The following is a 14,087-nucleotide window of genomic DNA, read 5'->3' as shown; positions in this document are numbered from 1 at the left end:
TTCACAACCATTTTATATTAAGCTAAAGTTTACAATATTTCCTGAGCAGAGTTGTATAGACTGTAAGTCACCATCCTCTACAAGAAGCTCTATAAGCCTGATCTTACCTGCTAAGTCATTTCTTCCCTTCCCCATCGGTTAACTCGCAAGAAGACAATGGGCATCTAGATTAAGTCAGAACAGCTTATCTAGTAAAATTCAGTAATATTCTATTTAATCATTTATAAAGTTTGTTTCTGTGGGAAAAGATATTTCGAGCTCCAGCTTGCCAGATAAAGAATGTATAATCTTCCCCACTTTTCCCTTTCACAATCTTAGTAGTAACTATTCTGACAACACATGAAAAACTACTTATTCCTAAACACAGAATATTAGCTTTCTGTGTTGACATAAATCAATACCTATGTAAATTAATCATTTCCCATCCATTCTAAATTAAGGTACAAAAGATAGAGATTCAATCTAGGCCAGGGACAGGGTTCATATTTACAAATCACTTCTTGCTTAATGTTTTAAGCCACCCACTATCTGTACAGAAATTCATATTTCATGCATAGACTATGGAAATCCAGGATTCATGACATTTATTTCTGAGTATGTTAACACCAAGAGTAAGGCAGGGCTTAAATTTTAAAAAGGAATGATCTCTTTTTTTATAAATTATTATTATTTTTTTAGTATTTTTTTAGTTGTAGATGAACACATAGTATCTTTATTTTTATGTGGTGCTGAGGAGCAATCCCAGTGCCTCACACATGTGAGGTAAGCACTTTACCACTGAGCTACAGCCCCAGCCCCTAAAAAAGAATAATCTTTAGAATCAGAGAAAACAGTGATATCTAAACCTAACTATGCATTAGAATAATCTGAGTAACCATTCCTAATAACAAATTCCTAAGCGTCACCCTCAAACACTCTGATAGAGTGTGCACTGAAATGTGTTAATTTTTTTTAAAGACTGTCCCAGATAATTCTAATAACTCAAAAATAAACAGTAGGACACTCCTGAAATAAATCATCCCAAATCTGACACTTTATCATGGGCCTTTGGGCAAACTGTTTAACCAATGTGAAGCTTTGTTTTCTATATATAAAATAAACATAATTGAACTCCTTAGGGAAGAAAGACTGTGGACTGTGTCTTACTCAGTTCTGTAATCCCTGCACACAGTACTTGGTAGTTTATAACTTCTAAAAAAGTGTTCTTGATACAATATATATTTAGGTTTTCTAAAATAAAAGTAAACTCATTATACTTTCTGCTTTCTATTAAATATCTACCTATAGTTTGGGTATTTTAAATTCATTGGATATATTTTAAATACATAAAATTCTGTTATATAAAAATTGTAATGCTTTCCACTGCTGTCATGTAGTTAAAAAATAAAAATAAAAATATTTTAATTCTGTTACAAAAAAAAAATGTTTTTCTGATGCTCTGACCTACCAGTACAATGATTGCAACAATTATGTGCATGTTAATATAACCTTAGGGCCATATAGTATTGATTACAACAGTTACAATATTTAGAAACATTAAGAATGGACTAGATATCTACCCATTTTTAATAAAAGCCATTAAAAATGATTTAAGATAAACAGCTCTGCTTTGAAGGTAGGTTTTAAGAATATACCCTTGGGGCTGGGGTTGTAGCTCAGTTGGTAGAGTACATGCCTACCATGCACAAGGCCCCAGGTTCAATCCCCAGTACCACAAAAAAAAAAAAAAAAGAATATACCCTTTTTTATCTTTTCAGAGGTACATGAGGTATGTAATATATTTTAGTATAAATATTATTTTTAAGTTGTAAATATAAAATATTCTTAAACAAATTTAATTTTAGCTATCAATTCTAAGCTGCCTCTATTAAGCAAAAATATGTTGGTGTGAAAAAAATACAGGAAAATTCATACTATATTCACTTGAAATGGATTCCAATAGTAATATTTAACATAGAGACAATCTACATAGTTTATGGATAAACTAGAAAATACCTTCCTTTTATCTATTTTTTTGTTTAACATCTCTCACTCCTTACAAAGGACTCACATCTAAATGGGCCATAAACCCTGAATGTTGTATGTATATGTGTCCTATAAGACAGTAATACATTCTTCTTGGTTTTTAACTGGATAAGATTATGTTAGTCATGGTATAGTTAAAAAAGAATGGCAAAGTTAAACCTTTTTACCCTTCAATTCCTATAGGAAATAATCAGTTATGAAGTAAGTAAATCAAAATAAGAAACTGAGAAATTAAAATAAAACATTTCTCAAATGTAGAGAAATTATTTCTCTCAATATATTCCCTTCTATTAATGAATAAAATATCTTTTATTCATTCAGGAGGATCAATAGTCATATAGAACCATTACATTAAAAAAGAAAAGAAAAGCCTTTGCCTATTCCTAATTCAGACCACCCATACTAATATTTAGCCAGCATACAAAGGTATGGAGTAATAACCAGTGTCTACTCTGATTAGCTATACATTCTGATTGGTTGGTGCCCAAGGCCTACTGATTGATAAATAATTTGAATACCTACCATGCAAGGATTTCCTATCCTTCAGTAATTGTATTAGATGTTTGTGATAAATTAATTTTTAAAAACTATTTCTGTCTGACTATTATATGTCAGACATATAAGTAAAAAAATAAGTCAAAATACAATCTGATAAAGAGAGTAATAACAACATGAAGGAGATATTGAGAAAGAACTGACAAAGCTTTTTAGGGTTTCTGCAGAAAGAATTATTTAAATTGGATTTGGAAGAATCCATGAGTTTGTTGAGTGGACAAAACAGAGAAGGGACTCTGGACAGAATAAACTATGTATGAAAAGAAAAAGAAGCATTAAATAGAATGTTGTCTTCTTGATAAAAGATGCAATTTAAAAGTGCTAAAATTAAAAATTTACAATACAGAGAAGAAGTAAGGTAGAGAATTTAGTAAAATCCCATCTATGAATGGTCTTAAATTCCAGGGCAATTAAATCCCAATAGCAAATAATAACTTTCCCTCACCCTATTTTCTCCACCAAACAAATGTCAATGGCTCTTGAATTTCCATGGAAATTCAAGTCTCTTGTTTAGGCTTCTTTTCAGTGTATCCCTAGAGAACATTATCTTACTTTTTTTTTTTTTTTGGAGGAACTGTTCTTTATTTCAAAAAGACACTTGTCAATATTCAGTATCAAAACAATTGCACTATTGTTTGTCATTCTCCCACTGGCCCCAAAGAGATTACAACAAAGGAGAGTACATTTTAAGACAATAAGCTGCAGGATGTCACCTACCAGACCTCACAGAAACCTCACCTAGGAGTGGGGATTGGGCTAGGAAAGAAACTTTGAAAGATCAGCACACTGCCAGCCCAGACTGTAGAACTCTCAAAACCAGATGGGGTGGCCAGATACCCCAACTCCAAAGATGCAAAGTTTCAAAACAATATAAAATTTTAAAAGTTTGTACATAAGTTATTCAGGATTCTCCAGCACTGATATAAAGCACAATGAGATGGCACTTTTAGATATAGCAGCTTCAGACTCAGAAAAGGGTGATGAGATGAGTTTCATATGGCTAAATCAGTAGCAAAAACATAATTTTCTTTCTTTTTTATTTTTTTAAGGAGAAGGATAGCAATTAAATGGTCACATCAAGATTAAGGGGCCCATGATCCATTCTGTGAACACTTGGGAAGCAAGTAGAAATGGGAGAAAAATTTGATCTCAGGGCTAAGAATATGGTTCAGTGGTAAAACATTTGCCGAACATGCAGCAGGCCCTGAGTTCAATCCCCAGAACCACAAAAACAAGAAGTCTCAGAGGTCTCACCATGTTAATTTGGTCATTTCTGATGATGAAAAAAGGAAAAAATAAGAATAAAGTTATCTAAAGATACCTTAAAACTAAAAACAAAACAAAACCTGAATAGTAAGGTTTTCGTTTTTTGGCTAACTCCTCTTGGAATCACCTTTCTGGTTTGGCTGATAACTTGGAACAGAGCAATGAGGTTTCCCATTGCACAGAGCAATGAGTCTTTCCCTGGGCTGTTTGGCTCTCAGTAAGGCAGGCCCATTCTTCTTTGCCTCCTCTACAGAGAGAGCAATAGGGATTAGGCTGAAAAGTTACCTGCCAAAAGTGAGAAGGGAATTAGATTGCTGCTTCAGAGCTATGAAATTATTTGTAATGTTTTACAAATGGTTTCTGTAACAATAAAAAAAAGTAATTACAAAATGTGTACATCACAACAGGCTTTTAAAGACACTTTGCACTGTGCTCACATTAAATGTTGCTCCCAACAGTGCTCAGCCTCTAGTCCAGCTGGAATCTTTGGGAAGAAGCAGAGGCAGTTTGTGAAAAAGACAAGGGGGTGGGAGTAGAGGGGGTGTTGAAAGGAGAAAGCAGCCTTCCAGTTAAAGATCAGCCCTCAGTTTCAAGGTCAGCTTCTGGCTGGTGGGCATCAGGCGGAGTCAAGATCAGAGGGAGGAGCAGCAGCAGGGCAGGACTAGGGAGCTCTACCTCTCATTCAGGTCAAACAGAGTCTGGTCCAGCATCCTTTGTGTACAGAGATGCTCCTCTTTGGTGCATTTCAGTTTATCTTCCAAATCATCAATTGTCTTTTTCAGTTTGGCTACCTCTCTCTCAGCAAACTCAGCATGGGTCTCTGCCTCCTTGAGTTTATCAATTAAGAATCTTTATTTCTTCCTCATATTTGTCTTCTTTTTGAATGCTTCACCAGCATTCAGACACTTCAAGTTCTGGTCCATCAGTCTGATCTGCTCATCCATCTCTCGGCAACGGGATTCTGCCAGCTCAGCTCGTTCCTCTGTACGTTCCAAGTCTCCTTCAATAATCACTAACTTATGAGCCACCTCTTCATACTTCCTATCTGCTTCTTCTGTAATGTGCTTAGCTTCTTTGAGTTGGATTTCCTGGAGTTCCATCTTCATCTTTTGGAGCCTGGTTTTCAATAACCTTCATACCTCTCTCGTTCTCATCAGCAGCTTTTTCTGCTTCCTCCAGCTTTTGCAGGGTATTAGCTAGGCACTCATTAGCTCCTCTTCAACTAGTTAGACCCTGCGGTTCAAGGAGGCTGCCTTAGCCTCAGCCTGTTCCCAGGCCAGCCTTTCTTCCTCAACTTCCAGCTGGAGATGGTCATCCCTGTCCTCTGTATCCTCAGCTTGCTGTTTCAGAACCTGGATCTTCTGCTTCACCGCCTGAACAGTGGCGATCCCCTCACCCCACCCCTTGCAGGGTGCCCACCCAGCCGCTTCGCGATATCTACCTTCTGACTGCTCCGCTCAGCATTACAGCCGCTTCTCACCCCTAATTCCGCCTGCTACGCCCAGAAAATCTTGACTTACTTTTAATTAGCCATTACCCTGCTCTTTCAACAGAACAATAAATCCTAGTTGGTTAACACTAGCCCCACTTGGTTCCATCTTCAACTAAATAAGCCAGCCCTCAGTTTGAAGAACAATGCTCCATCATTTTTAAAAGGCACACAAACAACTCACAAATTCTATTATAAGTACTTAAAAATAAATTTTAGACAAAAAATTAAACCAGCAAATCCTCCCGAGCAGACACAAGTCTCTGAGGAATCACTACTTATTCATTGAAAACCACGGTCACTTAACTCTGTGGACGGCTAAAGTTAATACAGAGCTATTCTTAGAGATCCAATTTGGTCAGTTCCCAGGTTAATTACACTCTGACGGGGTCTCAAATAGTTAAGATCCAGTTAGTTTGATGTAACAAAATGCTGAACTTATATTCCTATTACAAGTTATATTTACCTATACTTGTAGAACACTCAAGATAAGAGCATACGTTTTTTATTGCCTATGTACATTTTCATCTACTTTCACCACTCATTATAAGAGCAAGCCTTAACAGTGTAACAGACCCCAAGATATACACCAAAGGCTCTTAAAGATATAATCTATAATACAAATAATACCCTGCGACAATGAACACTCTATTAGACTTGTACTATACTTTGGTACCAGAAACTATTGGTCCCTAAGACACACACAGAAAGCAGCCCCTTAGAATGTATACTGAGGCATGGGGAACACATTATAAAGAGATAATTGTCACAATATTTAATTTAACTGTTCAATTTTACTTTCAAAGTTCTCTTTGAAATGACCAGATTAAATGACCAGATTAAATGACCAGATCAAAAGAGAGGAAGCTGATGTAAACAAATAAAGAATCACCAGGATGATGCAGCCAGTGTTAGCTAAGTTCCTTTTATATGCCTGACACAATCTTCTACATTTTAATAATACTAAAGCTTCAATCAAAATGTTGGTGAGTCTCTTCTCAAAAAGTTAAAAATAGAACTGCCATATGATCCAGTAACCCCACTATTGGATATATATTCATAGGAAATGAATTCAACATCCTGAAGAGATATCTGCACACCTACGTTTACTGTAGCACTATTCACAATAGCCAAAAGATGGAATCAATCTAGGTGTCCATCAAGGAATGAATGAGTTAAGAAAATGTAGTATATATACACAATGAAATATTATTTGACCATGAAAAAGAACAAATGCCTGTCGGTAACATGAACATGGAGAACATCATGTGAAAAAAGCCTCATACAGAAAGATAAATACCATATGATTACCTTCATATGTGGACACTATAAAAGCTGATATCCTAGAAGGTCAGAATACAATAGTGAGGACTGGGAATGTGGCTCAAGTGGTAATGTGCTCGCCTGACATGCGCGGGGCGCTGGGTTCAATCCTCAGCTCCACATACAAATAAAATAAAGATGTTGTGTCCACCAAATACTAAAAAATTAATATTAAAAAAAAGAATGAAATAGTGATTACAGAGGGAAGGGGGAATGTTTGACAAAAGACATGCAAACACGGAGAAGAAGGAAGAAAAGTCCCAAAAGGGCAAATAAAAATAAGTAAAATTAATTGCCTGGGACCAGGGGTTCAGAAATAAGAAAAGCCATGGGAGGTAGAAATTGAAAATGATTGCTAACTGTTATGGAGTTTCTTGGGTGGTAAAAATACTCTAAAATTGTGGTAATGGCTGCAAAGTCTGTGAACATATTAAAAAAAAAAAACATTGGATTGTACCCCTTAAAAGGATGAATTATTTGTGAATTACATTACAATAAAGTGCTTTAAATTAAAAAATAACCATAGATTTTTACTAAAACAAATTATAATCAAGTTCTCAAAAGTCCAAAGACAAGAGAATTTTGAAAGCAGCAAGAGAAAAGTGACTTGCCACAAAAAAATGGGAATCCCAACAAAAGTGTCAATAGATTTTTCAGAAGAAATTTTGCAAGCCAGGACAGAGTAGGATGATATATTGAAAATGGTGACCAAAAAAAAAAAAAAAGTAAAAACCTGCCAATAAGGTATAATATGCCCAGCAAAACTATCCTTCAAACATGAAGGGAAGATAAAGACTTTCACATATAAACAAAAGCTGAGGAGTTTATCAACACTAGAATTTTCTTAGAAGACATGCTAAAACTGAAATGAGAAGACACTGGCTAACAACATGAAACAATATGAAAGTGCTAAACTTACTGTAAAGGCAAGAATCAGAATACCCAAACACTATAGTAGTGGTATGCTAATCATACTTACTCCAGTATAAGAATTAAGGGACAAAATGTTCAAAACAATTAGGGCCATAATAACTTGTCAATCAGTAAAAATTACCAAAAAAATCATTAATATAAAATATGAAAGGAGAAATTAAAGTGTGCAGTTTTTGTATGCAAAGTTGCTATTTCCTTAAAATAGACATTTACAATTATAATATGCTTTATGTAAGCCTTATGGTAAATACAAATAGTATTTTGGGATTGCCATATATACTGGAGATTACACACACACACACACACACACACACACACATGAATGTGTGTGTGTGTGTGTCTATATATATATATATATCTGTGTATGTGATATGTAATATCCCCAAAGCAAATGTACATAGTATGTCAAAGAGATATTTGCATTCTCATATTCATTGCAGCATTATTCACAATAGCTAAGATATGAAATCCACTTAAGTATTCATCAAAACATAAATGGATAAAGTAAATGTGGTACTTATATATAATGGAATATTATTCAGCCTTCCAAAAGAAGGAAATCCTGTCATTTGCAACAACATAGATGAACCTGGAGGACATTATACTAAGTGAAATAAACCAGTACAAAAACAAAACTACTGCATAATTTCTCTTAAAAAGTCAAACTCATAGAAACAGAGTAAGATGGTGGTTTCCAGGGGATAGGGGAGGAGGGAAATGGGTAGATGTTGGTCAAAGAATATAAAGTTTAAGTTATGCAAAATGAATATATTCTCAAGACCTATATATAAATATATATAACGTAACTAAAATCAATAATACTCTATCATATAATTGGAATTTGCTCAGAAAGTAAATCTTAAATGCTTTCACTGTACACACACACAAGGTAACCGTGAAATGATAGCAAACGCATAGTTGTCATCTTTAACTCCTCTTTTTATCTTCTTAATCCAAACAACAAATTTCTCATCTTTCAAGTTTCAGATCTGCCACCATTCAGAACCACTGACACTTTCTCAAATATCAGACTCAATAATGTCATGACTGATGACTCCAAAGTCTTGGCCTTTCCCTCATCTTCACAAATGGCAGTCATCACCTTTGCATTAAAAGACAATGCTAGCTACATCTTTTTTATCATTCCAGAAGCCTTCAGAAATTTTCTTCTATCCATTTGTTAGAACTGTGTCACAAAGCCATTACCAGTTACAAGGGAAGCTAAGTTTTATATTCTTCCAGACTCTTGCAGAGAATGTTTGCTATCTATGTTTAGGGTTTCTCTAGACATTTGCCACATGTGACTATTTAAATTTAAATTAATTAAAATTTAATATTCAATTTCTCAGACTAGACCATTTTCAAGTGTCAAGAACTACTTGTGACTGGAAACTACTCTGTTGGATAGTCAATATATAAAAAAGTTTCATATTACTTAAAGCTCTATTAAACAGTACTGTATATAGAATGTCATAATAAGGCTTATTGAATTTTATTTGCAATGTTCCAAATTCACAGAAATTTTATCACAGTATACTTTTATCTGTCATTCAATCCTTAATTAAAATATAGGCTAATAACTATGAAATCTTGTCAGTACATGAAAGTCATTTCTATAGCTGAGATTTCATCATTAAGTGCCTCATTTTGGGGATAAGTATGTCTATGTCAAATCATTATAGAAACCACAGGCACTAATTAGATCATTATGCTTTCTGTGTTAACTCTGGCCATGAAAGTAGCACTAGAGATTCTAAAGGTAATGAATTGCCTGAATTGTGTTAACTGTTAGCTAATATAATGGACTGGTAGAAAGCTCATAGGTTCTCTGGGGAAACTACCCTGGATCAAGGATGATGCACAATTTGAGACATGTTTACAGAAATTGACCCATATATAATAACAACTGCCTCTAAAGTTTGGGGGGAATAAAAGACAGAAATTGCAGTGTCCTCTTTTCTGCTCAGAAATTTCATTCTAAACCCACATTCAGTATTTGTCAACACATGCATCACCCTCAAACAAATAATTGAGAATTTGAAAGGAACAAAAAGGCTTAAAATGTTTAACAAAAGAAGATACTGCTTAGAAGATCTCAGTTAAAGGGTGTTTCTTGGGGTTTTATGCCAATTTGAAATTGGACAACTTGAAGAGACTTCTAGGTTTAGTTTGATTCATCAAAAGAAACCAAAATAGAAAGGTTGTGTCTACCTGTAGTGACCCAGTCTCCAGAAGAGATCTAAATCCAAATCTAACACCTCATGTTAGAACAGTAGCAGATTAATAAAAGCCAGCCTAAAGTCTAGTCATACCCACCTGTGTCATCTATTTTTAAATTATAAATATATCTAATGTAAACATGAGGATATAAGGCAGATATTTTATCAAATTCTAAAACATATTATCAAGAAAAATGTTAAATATTATCAACTGCCAAATATATACTTCAGTAAACCCATTTTCAATGTTATTGTAACTTATTATTACAAAGATATACTTTTAACTAAGTCAGAAGTTTCTTTTATAAACCCATCAGTACAATGATGAGTTTAGGGAAACATTGCAAGATTAAAGGAGTTCTTATCACAATGAGGAATTCTATTAGATCTTGAAAAAATATTAAATTCTAAAAAGTCAAGCCTCTTTAAAAATCAGATAATTAATTTTAAAATAAATTTAATTTTAAAATAAAATGTGTTTTTCAGTAAAATCAGCATGCTTAAGTATACCATAATGCTTAGCAACTATCATGCAATACAACTGTAACAAAACACTTAAAGCATATAAATTGAATATAGCTATAAAACTAAAACTGGCAATAACAACAACAAGGAAAAAATTATATTAGACAGGAAAAAAAAAAAAAGACTCTAACCACTTTGTCCTCCTGGTGTGATTATCCACGAAAGCAAGTTAAAAAAGACAGAAAAGACAAAACAAAAAAGAAATTATTAATTCCATTCTTAAAACAAATAAGAGTTTGCTAATGAAATAAAAATTCTGAAAATGTTTAAATCACATTTTGATTGAAATCTAAAAGTTTAGATTTAAAATTAAAAATTTAGGAGGGACATTTTTCCATATATTTAATACAATTCAAGCAAAAGCTACTACAATATATAAACAAAATAGTTTCCATAAAAGCAATTAAATACACAAATATCAGAAAAATATATTGCCTTTTTCACAAATAAAATAATAATTAAGTTAAAGGAAAAAACAAAAAATATTTAGTAATAAAGTTTTTAGGTACAAAGATAATAAAACATAGCCTCATTGTTTATCAGAAGTTTCATCATCTACTATCAAAATTAAACAAAATATAATTTACATGAATTATGCATGTTGCTTCTAAAAGTTATTTCTGACATATTAGCTTAAAATCTATTAAACAATGTGGCTACAAAGAAAAATTTAACTGCAATAAGTCACTAAAGATATAATATTATTATAATTAGCACTTGTGGGTCATAACTTACCACTATTAAAAATGTAAACAATAAAATGGTAAGATGTAGTTTAGTCAAAAGACCCTATTTAGATATACCTAAAACTAAACCCAATTGTTACATCTTTTTAATATAAAATAATTATAATAAAAATACTAATGCAATAATACTTGATATAGGAAGTTATATAAATTAAAACCAAAATCATGTATTTTGAAGTATTGCTCTTCCTTTTAAATACAGGTTGCAGTACAACATTTGTGACTGAGAAGAATAGCAATCATACAGACCTATCTTAAAATCTTGCTGTATATCTTGCATAATTTCCCTAAGCTATCTATCCTTTACTTCTTCATGTACAAAACAAAGAATTAATATTTACTTTATAGGGTTTTTGGAGAATTAAGTAAAATAACATGAAAAGCTCTCAGTATAGGGCCTGGCCCATAATTCCAAACCTGATAGTCTAGTCTGTTAAAAAAAAATATATATATAGGATATTAGTGACTGGGGTTATGGCTCAGGGGTAGAGCACTCTCCTAGCACAGGCGAGGCCCTGGGTTTGATCCTCAGCACTACATTAAATAAATAAATAAATTATTGTATCCAACTACAACTAAAAAAAAAAAAAACTGTTAAAAAATATTTTTTTAAAAAATGGGATATTATATAGAAGAGAGAGGATTGTATTCTTTACATCAGCTATTGTCTACAATCAAAAACATCACCAAACCATTTAGTTCAATAAAAGTCTTTCACAGAACAGTCATTACCTGTGGATCAGATACATTAGATGGCTGAGACATCAAAAAATAAAAAATAAATAAGTGAGATAGTTTCTGCCTTTAAGGAATTCAAGGAACTAAATATGGTGAGAGAGAAACAAATCATTGCACAATAGAGAAATTTTTGAAAGTAAGAGAACAGCAAAGCACTATGGTAATACAAATAATATAAAAGATCACAGTACTTGAAGAAAGAAGTAATAAAAGGAATCTGAGACATAAACAGGGCTTTAAAGAATAATGAAAAGAATCTCAGGGAGACTAGTGAGGGAAAATATTTCTTCCAAGACCATGGCATATGCAAAAAGCACAAAACACAAACAGACCGACAAATTTAAAACTACAAGTAATTTTAAGTGACTAGATTAACAGATATAGTTGAACTGAAGTTCCATTGTTTACAATATGTGGCAAAAATGCAGAAGCATAACACTTCCACAAGGGAATGCACATTTCAGAGAACAGGAAAAAAAGGAAATAAAACCATAACTAATAGTAAATACCCATTAGCAGATAAAACAAATTTAGTTTCAGCTATAATATACTCAGCTATAAAATATATATGAAATACTCACATATCTTATTGTCTTTCAATAGAAAAATTCAATACTATATAATTTATAAATAATATTATTAACTACCAGTAAGTGTTCACTCCACTATGATGTACAGACTGAATTCCAAGGAGGCAAGTCTAGAAGCTGGAAGAACAATTAGGAATTTGCTGCAACATTTTGGATAAAAAACAAGGTGAGTGTGGCAAGAACTAAACTGGGGGTAACAGGAGTAATAGAGAAAAGTGGACTGATTTAAGAGATAAGGAGTAAGGCCTCTGAAGACTTGATTGAGAAATAGAAAGTGAAGAAAAATAACTGGCCAACTGGGAAGATAAAAGGACAATTACTTTTAAAAAAACACATTCATATATTCTCTCTCTCTCTCTCTCTCTCTCTCTCTCTCACACACACACACACACACACACACACACACACACACAACACACACAAGCAGAGCATATTTGGGAGAAATAATTAATTTAGACACAGATAATGTGACTTTCAGGTGACTATAATACACTCAAGCAGAGAGTTTCAGTAGGCAACTATGCCGTTGGATCTGCACGTCAGGAGAATACTCTGATGAAATTTTTATAAATCTACAGCATATGTAGAGTATTTGAAGCTATGGAAATGAACAAAATTTCCCAAGGACGTTATTAGAGGAAAAGGGAAGAATGGGCATGATGGCTGCTAAGCAAAATGGTCCTTCTTTACAAATTGGCAAGCCTTCTAAAGAAAATTTTAAACAACCAAAGAGATGGCTACATTCTCTAATCATATTTTAGTAATGCAATCATGTCAGAATCTCACTATAATTGTTAAAACTATCTCATTAACACTCAAAGTGGAATTGTGTTTCAAAAAATCAAATGTAATGTACCAGTACAAAAGATTACCAAGTACAATGTTTGATTAAAATCTCATGTAACATATAGAAAGTATATTGCTACAGAAAAATACTTTTATGTTAAACATAAGAATGATTTGGGGGTGCTGGGGATACAGCTCAGTTGGTAGAGTGCCTGCCTCACATGCAGAAAGCCCTGGGTTAAATCCCCAGGACCACCCCACACACAAAAAATAAATAAATAAATTTTAAAAACCATAAGAATGACTTAATTTTTAAATCAACCTGAATCATCTGGATGTTTATCTCAGGTTTATAGTTCATCTATTTTTAAAAATCAAAGGCTAAATTGTTCAATTAAAAATTAAAATTACTTTCCATATTTAAGCTTATTAATTACAGAAGACTCAGTTTTTGTATGCAAAAAGGAATACACTGATTCAATATGATTATCTAAGCCACCTAGCACAATGAGTGGTATATATAATAGGTAAGAAAAAGTCTATTAGCATAAAAACCATTACAAAATATTTCTAGAGCATTTACTGCATGCCAGATATATGTCTAAGTGCTTCATAAATATTGATTTGTTTTACCTTCACAATAGCCTTGTAAGACGGGTACTATTAGTATCTCTACTTACAGATGAGGAATCTGAAGTAGAGAGAGATTAAAGATCTTGTACAAATTCACAAAGCTGTCCAGTAACAAAGCTGGGATTCAAACTTTGTATTTCTTATCTCTATGATTTAATTTATTAATAAATTATTCTAGATCATCATTCCTGGACTTAGAAAGTTAATGATAATTTAACATATACTCAAATTATTTGATAAATATGTAATAGTATAAATA

General features: G+C 33.0%; 1 protein-coding gene and 1 pseudogene across 22 annotated transcripts in view; both read right to left on the bottom strand.

Moving 5' to 3' along the window:
• Rims2 (regulating synaptic membrane exocytosis 2) overlaps positions 1 to 14,087 on the bottom strand; it is a 551,056-nt gene that overhangs the window by 399,873 nt on the left and 137,096 nt on the right. For 10 of the 22 annotated variants that reach the window (XM_076836166.2, XM_076836176.2, XM_076836171.2 and 7 more), the window contains one exon: positions 10,467 to 10,478. The exons of the other annotated variants lie outside the window; for them this stretch is intronic. In XM_076836166.2, the coding sequence (XP_076692281.2) occupies positions 10,467 to 10,478 (12 nt within the window). The remainder of the gene's footprint in view (positions 1 to 10,466; positions 10,479 to 14,087) is intronic. 22 annotated transcript variants of the gene reach the window in all.
• On the bottom strand, positions 4,518 to 5,444 carry LOC143382320 (tropomyosin-like; annotated as a pseudogene).

Source organism: Callospermophilus lateralis, chromosome 16 (assembly GCF_048772815.1).
Source record: "Callospermophilus lateralis isolate mCalLat2 chromosome 16, mCalLat2.hap1, whole genome shotgun sequence".
NCBI classification, from domain to species: domain Eukaryota; kingdom Metazoa; phylum Chordata; class Mammalia; order Rodentia; family Sciuridae; genus Callospermophilus; species Callospermophilus lateralis.
Note: the sequence above shows the minus strand (reverse complement) of the source record. Positions and strands in the feature narration are given on the sequence as shown.